Below are 19019 nucleotides of genomic sequence, written 5' to 3'. Positions count from 1 at the left end.
AGTAATTTGTCTAAACATTTAGACTACCCACTTTTCAACAACATTAGATAGAAAGTTATTCCACTAATCATTCTTTGCCAGAATGAAAACTCTGTACATCTATTCTGCAACTATCCTTTTTCAAAGTTCCCTTGAGTGTGTCATCTGAGAAAGAGTAAAGTTTCCAACAGCATTTATTTCGTTTGCTTAACTTTTTAAAGCATTAGCATTAGTAGAGGCATATGATGCAAGAAAGCAAGCTTATGCAGCATCAGCCAAAAAAAAAAAAAAAACCTCCCATTTCACCCCTCCATTCGTTCGAAATATCTGTCCAGCCGAGCCTTAAATTTATTCAGGATATCAACTTCCACAACGAGGGATGGAAGTCTGTTTCACCAACTAACTACCCACTGGCTAAAGGCAAATTTCCAAGCATCTATCCTACCATCTGTCTTTCCTCAATTTGAATTTATGCCCTCTCAGGTAATTATTCTGAGCAAGAGGTAGAATCCCATCGGCATTGAGCATACTAAAAACATTCAAGGCTTTATATACCTCTATCAGATCACCTCGCCGGTGCCTAGTCTCCAGACACTGTAATTTGCAAAACTTAAGCGTTTCTTCGTAAGAGAAACCCTTTGTTCCATTCACTAATCTTGTTGCCCTTCTCTGTACTCGTTCCAGCAGCTCTACATCCTTCTTGAAATGAGGCCTCCAGACCTGTACACAGTACTCAAGGTGTGGCCTGACCATTGCCTCATACAAAGGAATAATCACCTCCTTATCCCTGCTAGAAAACTTCCTGTATATCACTGACAAGACACCATGAGCTACTCTTGCAGTCCATCTGTACTGCTCAGAAAACATCATATCTGCCTGCACAATTACTCCCAGGTCCTTTTCATTCTCTACCACTGTCAGTGTAGTACCACACAGTTGATACGTTTCTCTGGGGTTACTGTTTCCCATATGTTGTACTTTACATTTGTCAATGTTAAACTTCATTTGCCACCTCTCAGCCCATCTGCTCAACCTTTCCAGATCCTGTTGCAGCAGCATAGCGTCAGTAGTGTCCTTAACAACCCTGCCAACCTTTGTATCGTCTGCAAACTTGGACATTAAACTTGATATACCATCATCAATATCATTTATAAATACAGAAAACAATGGACCCAACACTGAACCCCGAGGGACTCCACTAATAACATTAGTCCACGATGAGCAGTGTCCATTGATTACAACTCTGTCTTCTCTCCCTCAACCACCCTTTTATTAGCATTTTTAGCATTAGCATTAGTAGAGGCATTTGATGCAAGAAAGCAAGCTTATGCAGCATTAGCCAAAAAAAAAAAAAAAAAAAAAAACACTTCCACTTCACCCCTCCGTTCGTTCAAAACACCTGTCCAGCTGAGCCTTAAACTTATTTAAGCTATCAACCTCCACCACAAGGGATGGAAGTCTGTTCCACCAACCAACCACCCACTGGCTAAAGGCAAATTTCCGCACATCTATCCTACATCTGTCTTTCCTCAATTTGAATTTATGCCCTCTCAGGTGATTTTTCTGAGCTAGAGGAAGAATTCCATCAGCATTGAGCATGCTTAAACCATTCAAGGCTTTATACACCTCTATCAGATCACCTCGCTGGTGCCTAGTCTCCAGACACTGTAATTTGCAAAACTTAAGCCTTTCTTCATAAGAGCACCCCTTTGTTCCATTCACTAATCTTGTTGCCCTTCTCTGTACTCGTTCCAGCAGCTCTACATCCTTCTTGAAATGAGGCCTCCAGACCTGTATACAGTACTCTAGGTGTGGCCTGACCATTGCCTTATACATTTGAATAATCACCTCCTTATCCCTGCTGGAAAAATTCCTGTATATCATTGACAATACTCCATGAGCTACTCTTGCAGCCCGTCTGCACTGGTCAGAGAACTTCATATCTGCCTGCACAACCACCCCCAAGTCCCTTTCATTCTCTACCACTGTCAGTGTAGTACCACAGAGTTGATACATTGCTCTGGGGTTGCTGTTTCCCATGTGTAGTACTTTACATTTGTCATTTATCACTTTACATTTATCCATAGCAACAATTTTCCTCCAATGCCACACTGCTCCAATTTGTGCAGCATTCTTCCATGTGCAACAGTATCAAAAGCCTTTCTAAGATCCAAGTATATAATATCAAAGTTATTCCCTGCATCCAGTTCTTTTGTGGCTGCACCATAGTATCCAATCAAATTGGTCAGGCAAGACTTTCCCTTAAAAAACCATGCTGTGTTCGAGCTATAACTGAAGTCTTGTCTAGATGATCCTGCAGTGCTTCTTTAATCAGTGCCTCCATTAATTATCCTGGAACAGAAGTTAAACTCACAGGATGTCTATAATTACTTGTGTCAGCCTTTGATCCTCCTTTCTGAATTGGGGTCACATTTGCACCATCTCCAGTCTATGGGTACCTCCCCTGAGTCCAAAGAAGCTCTCATAATTATGGCTAAAGGTTTGTTTCCTTCCTTTGCTGCCTCCTTTAATATAACTGGATAGATCCCATCCATCCCGGTGCCGTTTTTATGTTTATCCTCGACAATTTCTCCTTCACTTTCCTCTCAGTTATTACAAAATCATCTAGCTCACTGCCAGAGTTTACTTCACCTCTGGCATTCCCCTTCCTGAATAACTCCTCATATGTGAATGTAGATGCAAAATACTCGTTTAGTTTGTCAGCCACCTGAGCAGGATCCTCAACTGTTGAACCATCAATATCCAGTGGACCAATCTGATTCATCCCTTTCCTTCTAGAGTTTACATAGGTAAAGAACTCTTTTCTGTTTTTCTTTGCATCCTTCGCCGAGGATTTCTCATAATCTGCCTTTGCCTGCCTAATCTCCTTTGTGACTTGGTTACAGACCAGCTTATATCTATCATAGGCTTCCACGTCACCCATTAATTTATGTATCCCATGCATTTTTCTTCTCTGCCGTATGTCTCATTAGTTCATCTGACATCCATTTACGCCTAAACCTAAGCTTTATACATTTCAATTATGTCTCTTGCAGATGCCAACTTTTACTTTGCTTTATTATTATTGTTATTGCTCATATTATTTCTCCCTGATTGGGGGTTCCACATCATGATGGGTATTGCTACCAAGTACAATGGTAACTTGTACTTGGTAGCAATAGTTCCTTGTAGGTGTTCGCTGGGAGATCTATTGCTGTTAGGCTGTTATGTAGGGTCTTTGGCACCATACCTGTGGTTGACATGATGATCGGGATAGTCATTACTTGTTGCATATGCCACATATCTTTGATCTCATGTCTTAGGTTCGTGTACTTCCTGATTTTTTCCCCATGGGTTTTCTGCAGGTTGCCAGTGTTGGGTACCACTATGTCAATCAGATAGGTAGCCTTTTCCTTCTTAATTTTTGTTAATTTTACTTATTTTATTTTTGTTATATTTCAGTTTTTTGTAAATAATTAAAAGTTTTTTGTAAATATTATTTTACAGTCTTTTTTATCATTTTATTTTATTTTATTTCATTATTCAATCAGTCATAAACGGTTGGTGTGTGTGTTTAAAATTGGTAGTATGAATAATCCCAACCTCAGAGGCCTTATTGCAGATACTTTTCCTTCTTGTCCACAAGGGTTATGTCCGGTCTGTTGTGCGGGATTGTCCTATCCATTATTATGGCTCGGTCCCAGTACAGCTTGTGGATTGGGGGTCTCTAGTACTGCCTGGGGTTTGTACTTATAGTATGGTACACTATCTTCAATCAAGTGGTATTTCCTTGCTAGTTTCTGATGTATTAATCCTGGCTACCCGGTAGTGTCTATGAGTGTACTCAGTCTGGGTGATCATTTTGCATCCCACGGTGATGTGTTGGATTATTTCTGAGGCCAGGTGGCATCATTGACATGTGTCATCGGACACTCTGGGCTCCTTAGCGATGTACTTTTTTTAGTTCCTGGTGTTGACTACCTGGTCTTGGATGGTGAGCATGAATCCTTCAGTCTCGGGGAAGAGCGTCCCACTCATGAGCCATGTATTGGAAGCATGGCTCATAGATTTATCTATATGATCTTGATGGAGATCACTGTAGTGTCTGCCATGGAGTGTCTTTCTAGCTTTGTTTGTGCCTCCTGGTTGGGAGGGGACTCCTCCCTTAGGTTGAGTGAGGTATAGCACTTGATTATCTTCCTTATGGCCTGGTGGAGTGCTGCTGTGTGGTTTCTGGAAGTAATTCTTCAGGTTAGCAATTGCTGTCTTCTGTTGCTTAATGAGGTCTATCAGGCCCCTTGCTCCTTCTTTCCGGGAAATTGTCAGTCTCTCTACCGCTGATTCCAGGTGGTGTTGGTGGCACTTGGTCATCATTGTCCTTGTCTTTCTCATGATATCCTCCAGCTTCGTGTTAGTCCCATCTATGACCTCGAAGCAGTATGTTAGCACTGGGACTTCATAGGTGTTTATGGCTTTAACTGTGTTCCCTCCATTCAGCTTTGTGTCTCGGATGTCTGAGTCTCTGATGGTATTTTTCGGTCAGACAGGCCTTAATTTCCTTGTGCTGTAACTGTTTAGCCTAGATCATCCCCAGGTATCTGTAGGCCTCTCCCATGTCTTCAATCTCTTTACCAGTCTGCAGCTGGTAGTTTGGTTGACTAATTTTCACTGTCGCAATCTGTGGATCTTGCATTTGTCTAGACCAAATTCCATCCTAATATCATTGCTAATTCTTCAGTGATCTGGAGTAGTTGCTGGAGGTGCTTCTCGGTTCCCGCATAGAGCTTGATGTCATCCATGTACATCAGGTGGGTAAGGGTGTACAGGTTCTTCCTTCCTTCTTTGAGGTTATATACGTACTTGCTACTGTTGAGCATGGTGGATAGCGGGTTAAGTGCTAGACAGAATCATAATGGGCTCAGGGCATCTCCCTGAAAGATTCCTCTCCTGATGAGAATTGGCCTGGTTGTGATGTTTTCGACCTTAATGGTGGTACTCCATTTTGCCATCGTTTCTCCTAAGAAGTTTGTCACGGAGGCACGGAGTCAAATGCCTTGCAGTAATCGATGTAGGCTGTGCACATGTTGTGGCGCTTCTTGTAGGCTTGCTCCATAACCATGGCATCTACGGTTAATTGCTCCTTGCATCCTTTGCTCAGCCGCTTGCATCCTTTCTGCTGTTCGGCCATTATGTTCACTCGCCCTCTATTCTGGATACCATGACCTTGTCTCTTTCCACTTCAGCTGCTGTGGGTTGTATTTCTTCTTGTTCTTCCTCCTCTGGTTCGGTGGTGGTATGTGCTTCCTCCTCTGGTTCTGCATTCTTTATCCTTTGTAGATGATTGCTTACGTCCTGCTTGATTTTTTCTAAGATTGCAGGAGCTATCAGGTTCTTCGTGATGATGGTCCTTCTCTGGTCTGCTATCCGCTGTTCGGTAACCTGAAATCCGGGAATCGTTCCAGCCACTTGGTATGTAGTCTCGCCCTGTAAGTTGTCATATCGGTCTCCACCTTTGTTATTTTGTAGTATGCTTGCGTGATGTATGTATTCATTTCGATGCTCCACTTCATGCGTTGGCATCTTCTTCCTTCCTAGATGGTCACTAGCACAGTTGCGCAGGAAGCACTTCCAGTTGGTGGGCTGGATGGTCTTGCTCTTCTCTTGTGGTAGCCATACGGGGGAGAGAGCCACTTGCTCTACTGTCTTCTTCGGGAGACAGTGTCTGATTTTTCGAACTGACCCCTCTGCCTAAGGCCTGTATGTGAGTGACTTTATCCTGCACCACACTCGATGCAGTATGATTAATATTTCTCTGCGACATCATGGCGCCACAATCTGCCTTAGCCCCCACTCCAACTTTGGGGTAGGTAGGTCCCGTGGAGCAACTTTCATGATGTTTATTTATTTATTAATTTTTATTACCATTAATTTATTTATTATTATTCTAATTTATTACTATTATTATACCGGTTTTCCAGCATGATGGAGCCACATTTGCTTCTGCCAAGACGAGACTCAAACCCGGGTCCATCAGGCTGGTTGTCATGTCGTAACCACTGGGCCATCCATGGGCAGTAATACAGAAAGACAAATGATACCAAAACTGCATCAGCAGCCATGGGCAGTAATACAGAAAGACAAATGATACCAAAACTGAAGAATAGCGATGGTGTACTTATAAATAGCAGAGAAGGCATAATTCAAATAGCAGAAGACTACTATAAAGAATTATATGAGTGAGGGAATAATGCCAGCAGTGGAGAAGATGGATCACAAATTATCAACACATACAACATACCCAGTGGTGAGCTATAGTGGGCTCACATGGGCTCATGAGAGTCCATTGTTATTTTTTTGTAAAATTTGCGAGCCCATTGTTGAGACGATCATTCATTTTACAAATGAAATCCTGAATGCAATTATTGAGTATCCAGAGCCGAAACTATGGTGGGGTGAGCGGGGCCCCCATTCCCAGCATTTTCATGGCACAATCTATCAGTTATGTATTTTAAAATTGCTTAATTTTTTATTTAATTAGTCGAACCTCTGTTTAATGAACTTCTTTACAGCAAATTTTTTTATTCGCCCTTGGTAATTACATTTAAAATAGTTTCCGTTGAACGAAGAAAATTTCCATGTAATGAATGGATTAGGAGAGACAATTTTGTATGCAAAATTGTTCTGACCTCTGGCTTTTAGGCAATTTAGATAATTAGAAAGTGCGAATTAAGGGTGAAAGGGATTACCGTTTCACAATGTTAGTGGTGTCCGTAAAACCCATGCAGTCACATACCGAGAAGTCGCGCTAGTCAATATGCTTTCCATAGCCAGTCCAGAGGATTAAGAAGATTCTCGACACAGATTATAGCCTCTGGTCAACATGTGTTGTGGTTCCCCTTTACTCCAACAAACGGGCATATGTTTTTCGGAGAAGTGAGTGATCCACACCTTCCAGTAAATTTCTCCTGTCTATGTTTACATGGGCACAATAGCTGAATATCCATGTGATTCCGACATTTTGCACAGTATTCAAAGAACTAGTGAGAGTAGCAATGTGGGGAGGGGATTGAGGCAACTAAGATATTATATAAACTTTACGAAGATGAAATGTTGGCAGATTTTGAAACTTTGTCGAGCCTTTCACTGTGTAGAAAATGTTCTAAAATATAATGATATACAGGCAATAATTAAAAAAAAACTATATTACCAATCTTCAAAAAACTAGTGCAAATTAAGGATGATTGGTAAAGAACTTGATGTGGAAACTATAAAGATCAGTCGTGTGTTCGGACCACGATGAGCAGCTTGCGGATGGCAATTGTGGGTTGGAGGACTCATCCCGCTTTGTGCAAACATTTTGAATCAGAAGTTAAATATACCGGATTATTAAATCAACTTTTAAATTTGGAATTTCTTAACAATTTAGTAATGATCGACATCCTGCAGGAGTTCTCTTACCTTTCAGCAGCTTTACAGAATCACATTGGTAAAAGCATATAAATTAATTATTCGAACTATAAGTTCTATTGCTAATTTGAAAAATTCTGAAGGAAATTATGAATCTAAAATTGAGAGCATGTTGAAGTGGAAAGAATTTGAAGGAATCAAAATCAAAAGTAAAAAAATTACCTTGTGACAAGTTATTAAATGCATTGTGTTATCCTTAAAGGATAAGTTATTAATGAAACAGGGCAATTTTAAATTAAATAAAGAAAATAATGATACCACTGAAAGAAATTTTAAACATATGCTACCCGAAATCGTGGAATGTGAAAGAACTTTCATCTCGGTGGTAAGAAGGTGAAAACCGAATAAGAAATTTAAGTTTTCTGATAAAATATGAAATAAAAATTAATGATTTTAGAGATTTTGTCGAAGACAGTTTATCGAGTGAAATTACCTTTTCAATTAAGAAAGCCAGAAAATATCTTTGAAACCATTGCGATTAGCAGCGCTGAAGCTGAGCGAGTTTTCAGCGTAATGAATAATATTGAGTGAATGAATGAATAAATAATGTTGACAATTAAACATGTTGCAGATTATGACATCTAAATGGAAAACCATTGCTTCAATTTGATCCGGATCGTTACGTCAAATCATTCCTCTGTAATCATCACTCAGCTATTGAGCAAAGTACAAGATCGACAACAAATATTAATCAAGTAAATTCTATGTGGCAATTTTTAGAATAAATTTTTCTTGAATATTTGTGAAATAATTTTTTTTCATTTAATCTGTGATTTTTGTGTACTTTTTCTAGTGTTTGTTTTTCATGTAATATTTGTTTTTATATTGTGGAATATTTTATGATAGTTTTTGTTATTTGTGATATAGGAAATATTTCAGTTATTTTTTATTCGCAATATTAAAATTTTATCATGAAAAAAATGTATCCATTATATTTTTATAGTTGTTAAAAAAAAAAAGACAAAAAAAAAAAAAGTTCCGCATGTGCAGAGCACGCGCAGTAGATGGTTTATGCGAAACATCCTTCGTGTTTCTTTTAGGTATTTTGATTTGTATATATCGATTACGAAATAAAAGAGCTTTTTTATTGTAAATATTTTATTGATCATTCACGGATTTTCATAATTTCTGGAAGACAAGATACAATGGATTTATGATAACTAAAGTAAGAGATGTATACTTGCGAGTGCAATGTATCTAAATAGCTCTGTAAAATAGCACCGATTGATGTACCGATCTTGTAGTTGAAGCAACATACGCAGCTGTTAGGTGAACCTAACAATGGAATGTAATGAAAATGCAGGCGTCTCCGTAGCCAGGTGGGCAGGAGCAGCAGTGCGTAGCACACGCTTCTTGATTAGACTGGGGTTCGAGCCCGTGACCACCAAATACGGAGGATGCGGAAAGGTCAGGGAATGACCACCACATATTTCCGGAGCAATATGGCCTTAGTTGCTAATGCTCCTAAAAACCAAATAACAAACAAAACGAAAATGTGAAACGAAAAAAGAAATTGTTGACAAATATTTGTATTGTTGCAATCATACTTATTGCAGTAGTAACTTCAGGAAACATGATTGCGACGTCATAGTATTCAAATATGTCCTCCTCTACATCCTTCATTTCAAGAAGGATGTAGAGTTGCTGGAACGAGTACAGAGAAGGGCAACAAGATTAGTGAATGGAACAAAGGGTTGCTCTTACAAAGAAAGGCTTAAGCTTTGCAAATTACAGTGTCTGGAGACTAGGCACCGGCGAGGTGATCTGATAGAGGTATATAAAGCCTTGAATGGTTTGAGTATGCTCAATGCCGATGGGATTCTACCTCTTGCTCAAATTGAGGTAGAATTGAGGAAAGACAGATGGTAGGATAGATATGCGGAAATTTGCCTTTAGCCAGTGGGTAGTTGGTTGGTGGAACAGACTTCCATCCCTTGTTGTGGAAGTTGATAGCCTAAATAAATTTAAGGCTCAGCTGGACAGGTATTTCGAACGAACGAAGGGGTGAAGTGGAAGTGGGTTTTTTTTTTTTTTTTGGCTGATGCTGCATAAGCTTGCTTTCTTGCATCATATGCCTCTACTAATGCTAATCCAAACCAAACCAAACGAAAAACATGGCCGAATAATTTAAGTTGTCGATGCGCCGGAAACCCTATAACAACAATCAAGTGATGCCAAGTGGCGCGTTCAAACAAACTAATGTAACTTAAGTAGTATTGTAAGCTGTAATTTAAAAAAAAAAGTTCTAATGCATGGAAAGTACTCACATCTGGTGAGTATGGGCGTGGCACACCCAGGGTCCTGAGTTAGATATCATCATTCCTCTCTTTCTTGGTGATCCCCTTCTATTTCTGACTCTTGCTCTCTCCCTCTCTCTTAGGGCAACTCAGAAATTTTTTTTGGTTGGTGCAGCATAAGCTTCAAGCTTCCTTGCACTATATCGCTAATAATAATAATAATAATAATTCTAAAAAGTTAGAACTCCAGACACTGTAGTATCCAGTTATCATTGTAAGGCGAAGCTTCATTACCAGGTTTTTAAGGTTTTTTTTAGATAGACCTATAAAAGTTTTACACATTCACTTATTCGCATAGTTAAGGGGGTAATAAGTCGCATCTGTCCAATCCTCTAAATCTGCCCCTGACTCGAGATATCATACCAGTCATGAAAAATGCATCATGTGCTCTAATCACTCTATTAGTAGTGCGAGCGTGGGAAGCACCTCTAGTGGAAGCCGCGGATGACGTCATTTCCGTGACCGATCAAATTTACTCGGTAGAAAGTCGGAAAAACTGCAAGCCCATTGTTAAAATATTCACAGCTCACCACTGAACATACCCGATATCCTTCCAGATGAGGTAGAACATGCATTGAAGAAAATGAAGAATTAGAAAGCCCTGGGTGAAGATGAAGTTACTGTAGAGTTGTTAAAATTGGGAGGAAGAGACATGACACAGAAACTGGCAAGACTTCACAAAATACATTAGGAAAGGTGTGACACCTAAGGAGCGGAATAATGCAATCATAATTTTGCTGCATAGGAAAGGAGATAAATCAAAAATTGGAAATTATAGACCAATTAGCTTGTTGTCCCACATCCATGTTCACAAGAGTTGTTACTAACAGATTAGAAAGAATACTTGATGAAAACCAGCCAAAAGGGCAAGCTGGCTTTAGGACAAGATTCTCAACTATGGATCACCTTCACGTAATATCGCAGCTAATGTAGAAAGCAAATGAATATAAAACACCATTATGCCTGGCATTTGTGGATTATGAAAAGGCATTTGACTCCATACAGCATCAGGCAATGTTTCAGGCACTTGAAAGACAAGGCATAGATACCCCATACATAATGATATTGAAGAAAATATATAAGAATGCTACCTTCTTTATTAGACTAGACAAAGATAGTAACAAATTTAAAATTGAGAAAGGAGTTCAACAAGGAGACACTATCTCCGAAGTTGTTTACTGCTGCCCTTGAGGAAGCTTTCAGAAGATTAGACTGGTCGCAGAAAGGAGTCAATGCGAATGGAGAATATCTAAACCATTTACGATTTGCAGATGACATTATGATCATGATCCCAAAGAATTATAGGAAAATCTTAAATCAGTTATGCCAAGTTAGTAACGATTTCAGACTAAAGATGAATATGGCTAAAACAAAAGTAATGATGAACAAGTATGCCACAGAAAGGGATATAATCATTGAAGGAGTAGAAATTGAAAAGGTGTATACTTATCTGGGACAAGTCATTAGCTGTAATAATGATAAATGGCTCGAAGTCAAGAGAAGGATAAATTTTGGATGGATAGCATTCAGGAAATATAGTCACATACTGAGGAGCAATATCCCAATTTGTCTGAAACGTAAAATAATGAACCAATGTACACTCCCCACCATGGCTTACAGAAGTGAAACTTGGGCACTCACGAAAAGAATGGAAGAGAAGCTCAAAACTAGACAGCAAAGAATGGCACAAATTATATTAAGAATCAGACTGTTAGATAAGAAGAGAAACACATGGATTAGGCAGCAAACACAAAGGACATTCTTATCAAAACTAAATAACTGAAATGGACTTGGGCAGAACACAGCTCATAGACATGAACTAAGAAAATAACAGATTGGTACCCAAGAGGAGCTAAAAGAAAACCTGGAAGACAACAACGGAGATGGACAGATGAAATTCACGAGTTCGCAGGTAGTAAATGGATGGCCATTACACAAAACAGAAGAAAGTGAAAAGTTGCTGGAAAGGCCTTCATCGTGCAGTGGATTGAAAACAGCTGATGATGATGATAATGCAAGGAAGCAAGCTTATAAAAGCATATGCCAAAAAAAAAAAAAAAAAAACCTCCCATTACTTGACTGCCCCTTCTAATAATTTGTCTAGTTCTTCCTTGAATTTATTCAAACTGCCCACCTCCAAAACACCAGATGGAAGTTTTGGAGGTGGGCAAACAACTATAACAATTAACAGTCAGCCACTCACTTGCTGAAGGCAAACCTCCTCATATATATTCTGCAACCATCCTTCAATATGAATTTATGCCTCCTCATGTGTATTTTAGGTGGTAGATGACTTTCATCAACCGGTGAAATACCACCACTTTGCTCATTGGAGGCTTGAAGTGGTGAAACCCATGTTTAGTCTCTAGAGCAAAGTTTCCGGCACCCCCTCCCCCCATATTTCTCCTTCAACCCATGTACGGTGCTAAGCACTATAGGTTTTGATACCTTTCGTGTTTGGGGTTTTCATAAAAAAAAAAAAAAAAATCATCTGAGCAAAAGGAGAGAATGCCATTAGCATTGAGCTTTCCCAATGCTGATTTTGCTATAAAAACATACTGCAACTTAAATTTATATTATAATATTTAGTATGAGAAGTAATATCTGATAAATGTGCCTTCTACACAATAAAAGTTTCCATCACAGATAGCAAATTTCAAGCATTATGGCCCTGACTTTTTTGCCTGTATGGTTTTTTCAGGTCGTTTAATACCTAGGGCTTGGAAATGTACAATCTCACCTTCAAGTGACCACACAGTAATTAATCTGTTTGAGAACACCTCACATAGCATAGTCCTTGTTTGTTTATTACTAGAAAACTCAACTTACTATGTAGGCAAATATGAGCCACAGCAGCTGGTTGCATATCTTCAAATATGCAGTGCGTTTATGTGAGGAGGATTGGAAGAATGTATAACATGAATAATAATTTCAATGAATGAAATTGATAATTAACATCTGAATGATCAACTGACAGGGATATCATGTCAAAGTGGCCACTAGGCCATCGAACTTCCTACACATGTAGCAAGTTTAGTTCCCTAATAAACAAGAGAAAAAAATCACCTGTTTCGCACAGATATAATTGTGATTCACTTAATTATGAATAATTTTGGCAAATTTCTTTATACTAAAACTGACAAAAACAGATATTTTGAAATATTCAGAACATAAAAGAAAAAATAATAACAAAATAACCTATTTCAGTAATGAATAAAGTATATTCAAACATTGTGTTGGTTTTCCATTTCACTTAGTATATATTAAAAAAATTAAAAGAAAATGAAAAATTTTAGATACAGCTTGGCATAGACTAAATAATGTACAGTAGTGTGTTCACAGGCTGATCTGCACAATGTGCAGGCTGAAGAATCCAGAATAATCCACAGGAAAAAACCCTACTCCCTCTGCCTGAGGTTAGATAGCTACAACCCTAAAGTGGCATTTAACAATCTCTCTAACCCCCAAAGGGATTCAAACTCAGACCTCTCCAAACAAGTGATAAGTGGAAAAACAACTATAACAATTAATTATGAGGAATGAAAACATGGTTATTTCATATTAAATTAAATTTAAGAAAGAATTGAACCACAACAAATACAGCAAATTAATTAATGCTGTTAATAGGTTTATAAGTAAGGCAAAATGTTATTCTGCCTCCTATAAATCTAACCATATATCAAAACAAAAATGAATATATAAAATAAATAAATAAAATTTAAAAAATAATAATAAAACAAACAATGCTCATCCTCAGGAGGAGCAAATGCACAGCTCACTGCCCAAAGAGAGACACCCCTGCAACCCAAAAGAACAAGCTCCATAAAAATAAAACAACTGGCCCTTCTGTTTTCTATTCTCAATATATCCAACCAATAGTAGTCCCATGGTCAGATGCAGTTTGTTGGTATGAGAGGCCAGTAGAGGATGATGGTTAAAAGAATCTTGCAGTCTAAGGAATAAGCCATAGTCAGTCAAATGATAGCACAGTACAACAGTGGCACGCAAAAGGGTAGGTATATCAAATGCACAATGTGCTGGAAGCCATCACAGATGGGGACATAGCAGACCTCACCAGGTTCCACTCATCACCTAAAAGCAAGCAGATATGGTACAATAAGCACTAAAACTGAGAATGGACATTTGAGGAGCAATAAAAAGGTCACTTGGTGTAATGAATGCCTGGCTACAGGTGGTGTTCCATACAAATGGCAGGCAGAGGACAAGTATTACTGCTACAGGTGTTCTAAACAGATGGCACAGGCAAAGCATCATGGCTACAGATGTCTCACACAGATGGCAGAGGAAAAGTATAACAATAGTAGCATATATCAATGGATCCATTATGCTAGATGTCAACACTGCATAATTTGGGGGGGGTCTATGTTTTGGAAGTGTTTTTGTGGCACGTTGTTGTTGTTGTTTGATTTTTAGGAGCATTAGCAACTAAGGCCATATTGCTCCGGGGATATGCGGTGATCATTCCCTGACCTTTCCGCATCCTCTGTATTTGGTGATCACAGGCTCGAACCCCGGTCTAATCAAGAAGCGCGTGCTACGCACTGCTTGTGGCACATTACTTCCCCCAATAACAATGCATCATGTTATGCTCTCAGTTTATCAGTCTAGTAAAAATTACTTCCAGCAGGTTAATATACCACGTCACAATGGGAATTGTTCAGAATGAGGGAGATATCACCATATTTCACTAGCCTACTCAGTCCACCTCATCTTACAGATGCTCAACTGGGTGGACTAACTATTCATGGCAGGGATCTGCTGGTGTCCTGAGTCAAATGAGGATTGAAACTGAGCCTGTCAACCAGAATCCCAGTAGAATGCCTGCATGGAATCTGTGCTGTGATGACTGGAGGCTAAAGGAGGTTCTACTCACTATTAGGCCAGTGTACTTAAAAAGGTGACCACTCAGTGTGGTCATTGTTTCTTAATTGCAATGTAGTAACATTTTATATGCTTTTTGTTTTCATGTAAACCCAGCTCTGATGGAGATAATTGCTCTACTATGTATCATTGCAGTGACAATAAAGATATCACCTACAAAATGAGGGTGAGAAATGATTCCTAAGCAACCTGAGAAAGCAATGCTTTCTTGCATCAAATGCCTCTACTAATGCTAATGCTAACCTTTTATAGCAGTGAAACAAAAAAAAAAAAAAAAATGGCTGGATATCATTGGGAAACTACAACCAAAAGAAAAATTCTGAACTGTACAATCACTGACATAAATTAGAGAATTATCAAACTTTAGTTTCACATATTTCAATTTTCTGAATCCTGTATATGAACCACATCAAAATTTTTAAACCGCAAATTGGATTAATGCCAGCAATTTTCATCAAGCACGAAATTTTGCATGACCCATTTATTAGAAAAAACACGATTCAAACCAAATCTTTTGACACTTACCATGCTGCTTCTCACCGCAGTCGTTTTTCTCAAATTACTGTTAATTAAAATAAAAAAATAAACAGTGTATAGGTATGAGGACTCAAGTGCAGAATTTCATGAATTCTAAATCATTGTTTTTTGTTTTTTTCCCGCTAAGAAATCAAAATTATTTGTTGTTTGGGTTATGTTGGCACTAGACTATTAAAGTAGAAGAGGAGGCCTTTCTAAGAACGCTTCAATGTAAATTAAATTTCAAAACCATTCTGTATAACAGTACAAGGCCATCACTGACAAGCAAAATAATTTAGGAACCCTACGAGCCCTACATGAATATCACAGTCAGATGTAACCTCCACATCTTGTTATCATTTGCACGCCATCCAACGGAGAACAAACAGAGGCCAAGCCAGGAAAAACACATAATGATAACTCATAAAGAGAGCGTTTAACATGCAGTAATCTACAGAGAATTACCCAACAGAGCTTGTGTTTACAACCACTTTCCAGTGAAAAAAAAAATAATATTATTAACAGAATACTCACACACTTGAGTCCTCATAAGGTCACATAATTATGGGGGGGGGGGTTAATTCAACATTCATAAGGTCACATAATTATCTCAATGGCTATGACTGTTGTGTATTCATTGTCCAAAATATTAGAAACCTTTAGTTAATATCCGGTAAAAACAACTTTAGCTCTAATTACAGCCCGTACATGTCGCACGGATTCCTACGTGTCTGAGTTTGTCTAGCTCCAGATATAAGCACCTTCTGTCAGGATACGTGTCAGCTACTGTCTTGTGGCCGGTAGAGAACTGCGAAGGCGAGCTGTCCTTTGCAATATACTCCAGACATTCTCAATTGGATTCAGATCTGGAGAATTAGGTGGCTAAAATAGATAGATATTAGAAATGTTCCAGGAACCATTCAGATACAATTTTTGCACAGTGAATAGTTGTGTTGTCGTCCATCGCAATTTGGGTAAAAAATTGTGAAGTTAAGTTGGACGATACCACAGAGGGGTATTAATGTGAAATAACACGACCTTCTAATGATATGAGAGGACTGTCTGTGCCATTCCAGCGTCGGTGCGGAGACAAACTCTATGTGCTCCGTATGTGCGTTTAATAGTGAATGAAATTCTATATGAACAGTTCCATGTGTAGTATCTGCATGATCCTAAGGATACCAGTTACATAGTGATACTCTTCTTTGACCTGTGCCTTAATCAGGTAATCATTTATAATATTTTTATATTAAGAGTAATTGAACTATGGACGTTGGCCATAAAACCGCCTGACCTTGTTTCAAGGTTATCGCTGATCCTGCATGAATACAGCTATTTGACTAGTTAGCCTTAGGAGTCGAAAACGGCCGCTACCCTTCCTCAGGGACTCTTAATTCTTTTAATCTTTCAATTCAGCAACAACAGGGAGCTGCTTGATAACGGCAATAATGACTCAGATTAAGAACATAACTTCTCTGTAACTGCTGGGACATGTGACCTCTGTCATACTTCTGCAGACGAAACCTTAATCTGCAGCAAATCAAAGCACAGAATATGCCTGTTATGCTCGGGGTATTCAAGCCTCTCTCACTTGTCACTGAGAAAAAGGAAAGGGTTTCCGGGAAAATGTTGTATAAAGGGAAAACAATTAGGAACCACAGCAACGGCCAATAGGAAGGATGATACACCCCTCCGCGAAGAGAAGATAATGCATCGGTAGAAATAGTTAATCCTTTGAAAGAGGGCAATTCCGTAACCACTCACCGTTTCACTGATATGCAAAACATGACTTGCAGAATAAAGAAAATAATTTGGATGAGGAAGGCAGACTTCATTTGGAATATGAGCGAGACCGGACAAATGACCCACCCAACGATGGTAAGGGGAAAACTGTGAGTTCACAAACGCAGCCCGACACCGCTATTATGAACAAATCGTGTTGTTGTTATATCTGTCCTGAAAACTGCCAAAATGCCGGTCGTACCTGCTCCGTACACGCTGATCCCCTTGATGCAAGGAGTGAACAGACACCTCTTGCATCTCAGCAACCTGAATAGCCTTAGCAGCGTAATAGCGGAAGCATTTACGCAATTTATTTACCCTGTTGCTATGCAGGCTGAAGAGTATAGGCACAATTTAGAGGAGAAATTTCCAAAAATTTATGAATGTTTATCCACTCTACTCAGTATAAACCAAGAGCTTCGTGCACAAAACGAGGAAATTAGATTGTTGAAAAACGAGATGATAGATCTGAAGAGCAATGTTACGCTATCTTCGAGATCCGCATTAAGATCATTTCTGTGGGTTCCTCAGACCTCAAAACAAGCTAGCAGAGATGTTTACACTGTATCTCCTCAATTGGGAAAAGATTGTGTTGAACGTGTATTCTTCTCGACGACTAGCTCTAGTGTTGAAGCGAAAAACCGACCAAAAGGTGCAGTCGTAAACACGCCATGCATTACTGTCAATGAGCGTAGTAGAGAAACAAGAGATTGAATTGAACACCCCTCTGAGAGAGCTAAATCATATTCAAATGTGCTCAAGCTAAACCTGCCCAAGGAAACAAACGGTGTTCATGTGCCACCCGACCAAGTAAGCCCTGATCAGTACAGAAACCAAAATGCCACATCACACACCATTGAACTGCACCAAGAAATTCACTCGTCAGTTAGCACTAAACAATCCCGGACCACTACCAGGCCTGCCACCAACTTGGTGCTAGGTGCCAAACCGGAAAATGTCCAGACTACCAAGCGCAAGACAGCCAGTCAAAACAGTTCGAATAGGAAGAAAAACACTTGGATGGGCATCGCACTAGTTTCGAAGCTTCAGCCTTTCAAATTGGTTGGTTCATCACCCTGACTTTGTACTGTTTGGGGAACTCCAGTTGGATTTAAAGATTCAGAGGCTGAACACTCGTAGCACATTTAATGCTTCCTTCGCATCTATTGTGACAGAAGTCAGTTTGAAAGGATTGGAACGTATACCAAATGGCCCCTTGGAACCATCATCAGGCCATTTTATGAAACACGAAGCAGAAAAGAAGCGATACCCTCAAATACCCCTGAGAGGTGTCCAGACTCTGACTAGACGATGTATCTCCATTCCCAACTCACAACCGAACTGCTCTGCATGGGATTGGCCATAGCAAAAAGGTAATTCCATATTTCGCCCCTAACATACCTATGGAAAGGGGGCTCTCAACGGTGATTGCAAAGTACGTAAAATCTCCGGACCCTGTCATCATTTCAACAAATCGAAAACCAGCAATGCATCACAGACGAATCAGACAGTGTACATCTCTCTTCAAGGTCAAGAGAACAGCTTCATTCCAACTTCTATTTCAAAATGTGCGATCCATGAGGAACAAATTGAATGGAGTTGAGGAGCTCTTGCTGTCCAGTTCAATGGTTTGCTTCGCAGAAACATGGGTTGATCCGAGTGAAGAAACACTTTCTTCTACTTGGCCTGCGAGATATATGGTGTGCACGTCTAGAGAAAGCCACAGGGGAGGAGGAGTTTCAATTTTGTTTAATAGCAGGTATTTTCTATCCTCCACTCAGTATCGAGCTAGTCTGATTATTTTGAGGCAGTGCTAGTCACACAAAAACCTAAAACAACAGCCACAACGGTTCTCTCGACATTGTCGCAGTATATATCCCACCAGTTCCAGACGCACAAGTAGTTGATGAACTCCTCAATTGGCTGCTTAACCATCTCCATCGCAGTATATATCCCACCAGTTCCAGACGCACAAGTAGTTGATGAACTCCTCAATTGGCTGCTTAACCATCTCCATCGCAGTATATATCCCACCAGTTCCAGACGCACAAGTAGTTGATGAACTCCTCAATTGGC

The 19019-nt window shown here is 39.4% G+C and overlaps 1 protein-coding gene across 1 annotated transcript in view; it reads right to left on the bottom strand.

Moving 5' to 3' along the window:
- LOC150082104 (uncharacterized) overlaps positions 1-15500 on the bottom strand; it is a 45144-nt gene extending 29644 nt beyond the window's left edge. The window contains exon 1 of the mRNA XM_090379984.1: positions 15171-15500. Within this exon, the coding sequence (XP_090236110.1) occupies positions 15171-15173 (3 nt within the window). The 5' untranslated portion in view covers positions 15174-15500. The remainder of the gene's footprint in view (positions 1-15170) is intronic.
- Positions 15501-19019: the final 3519 nt, after the last annotated feature.

This window comes from Mastigoproctus giganteus, chromosome 8, assembly GCF_048544385.1.
Source record: "Mastigoproctus giganteus isolate SK-2022 chromosome 8, ASM4854438v1, whole genome shotgun sequence".
Taxonomy (NCBI): domain Eukaryota; kingdom Metazoa; phylum Arthropoda; class Arachnida; order Uropygi; family Thelyphonidae; genus Mastigoproctus; species Mastigoproctus giganteus.
This window is presented reverse-complemented; position numbering and strand designations above follow the sequence as displayed.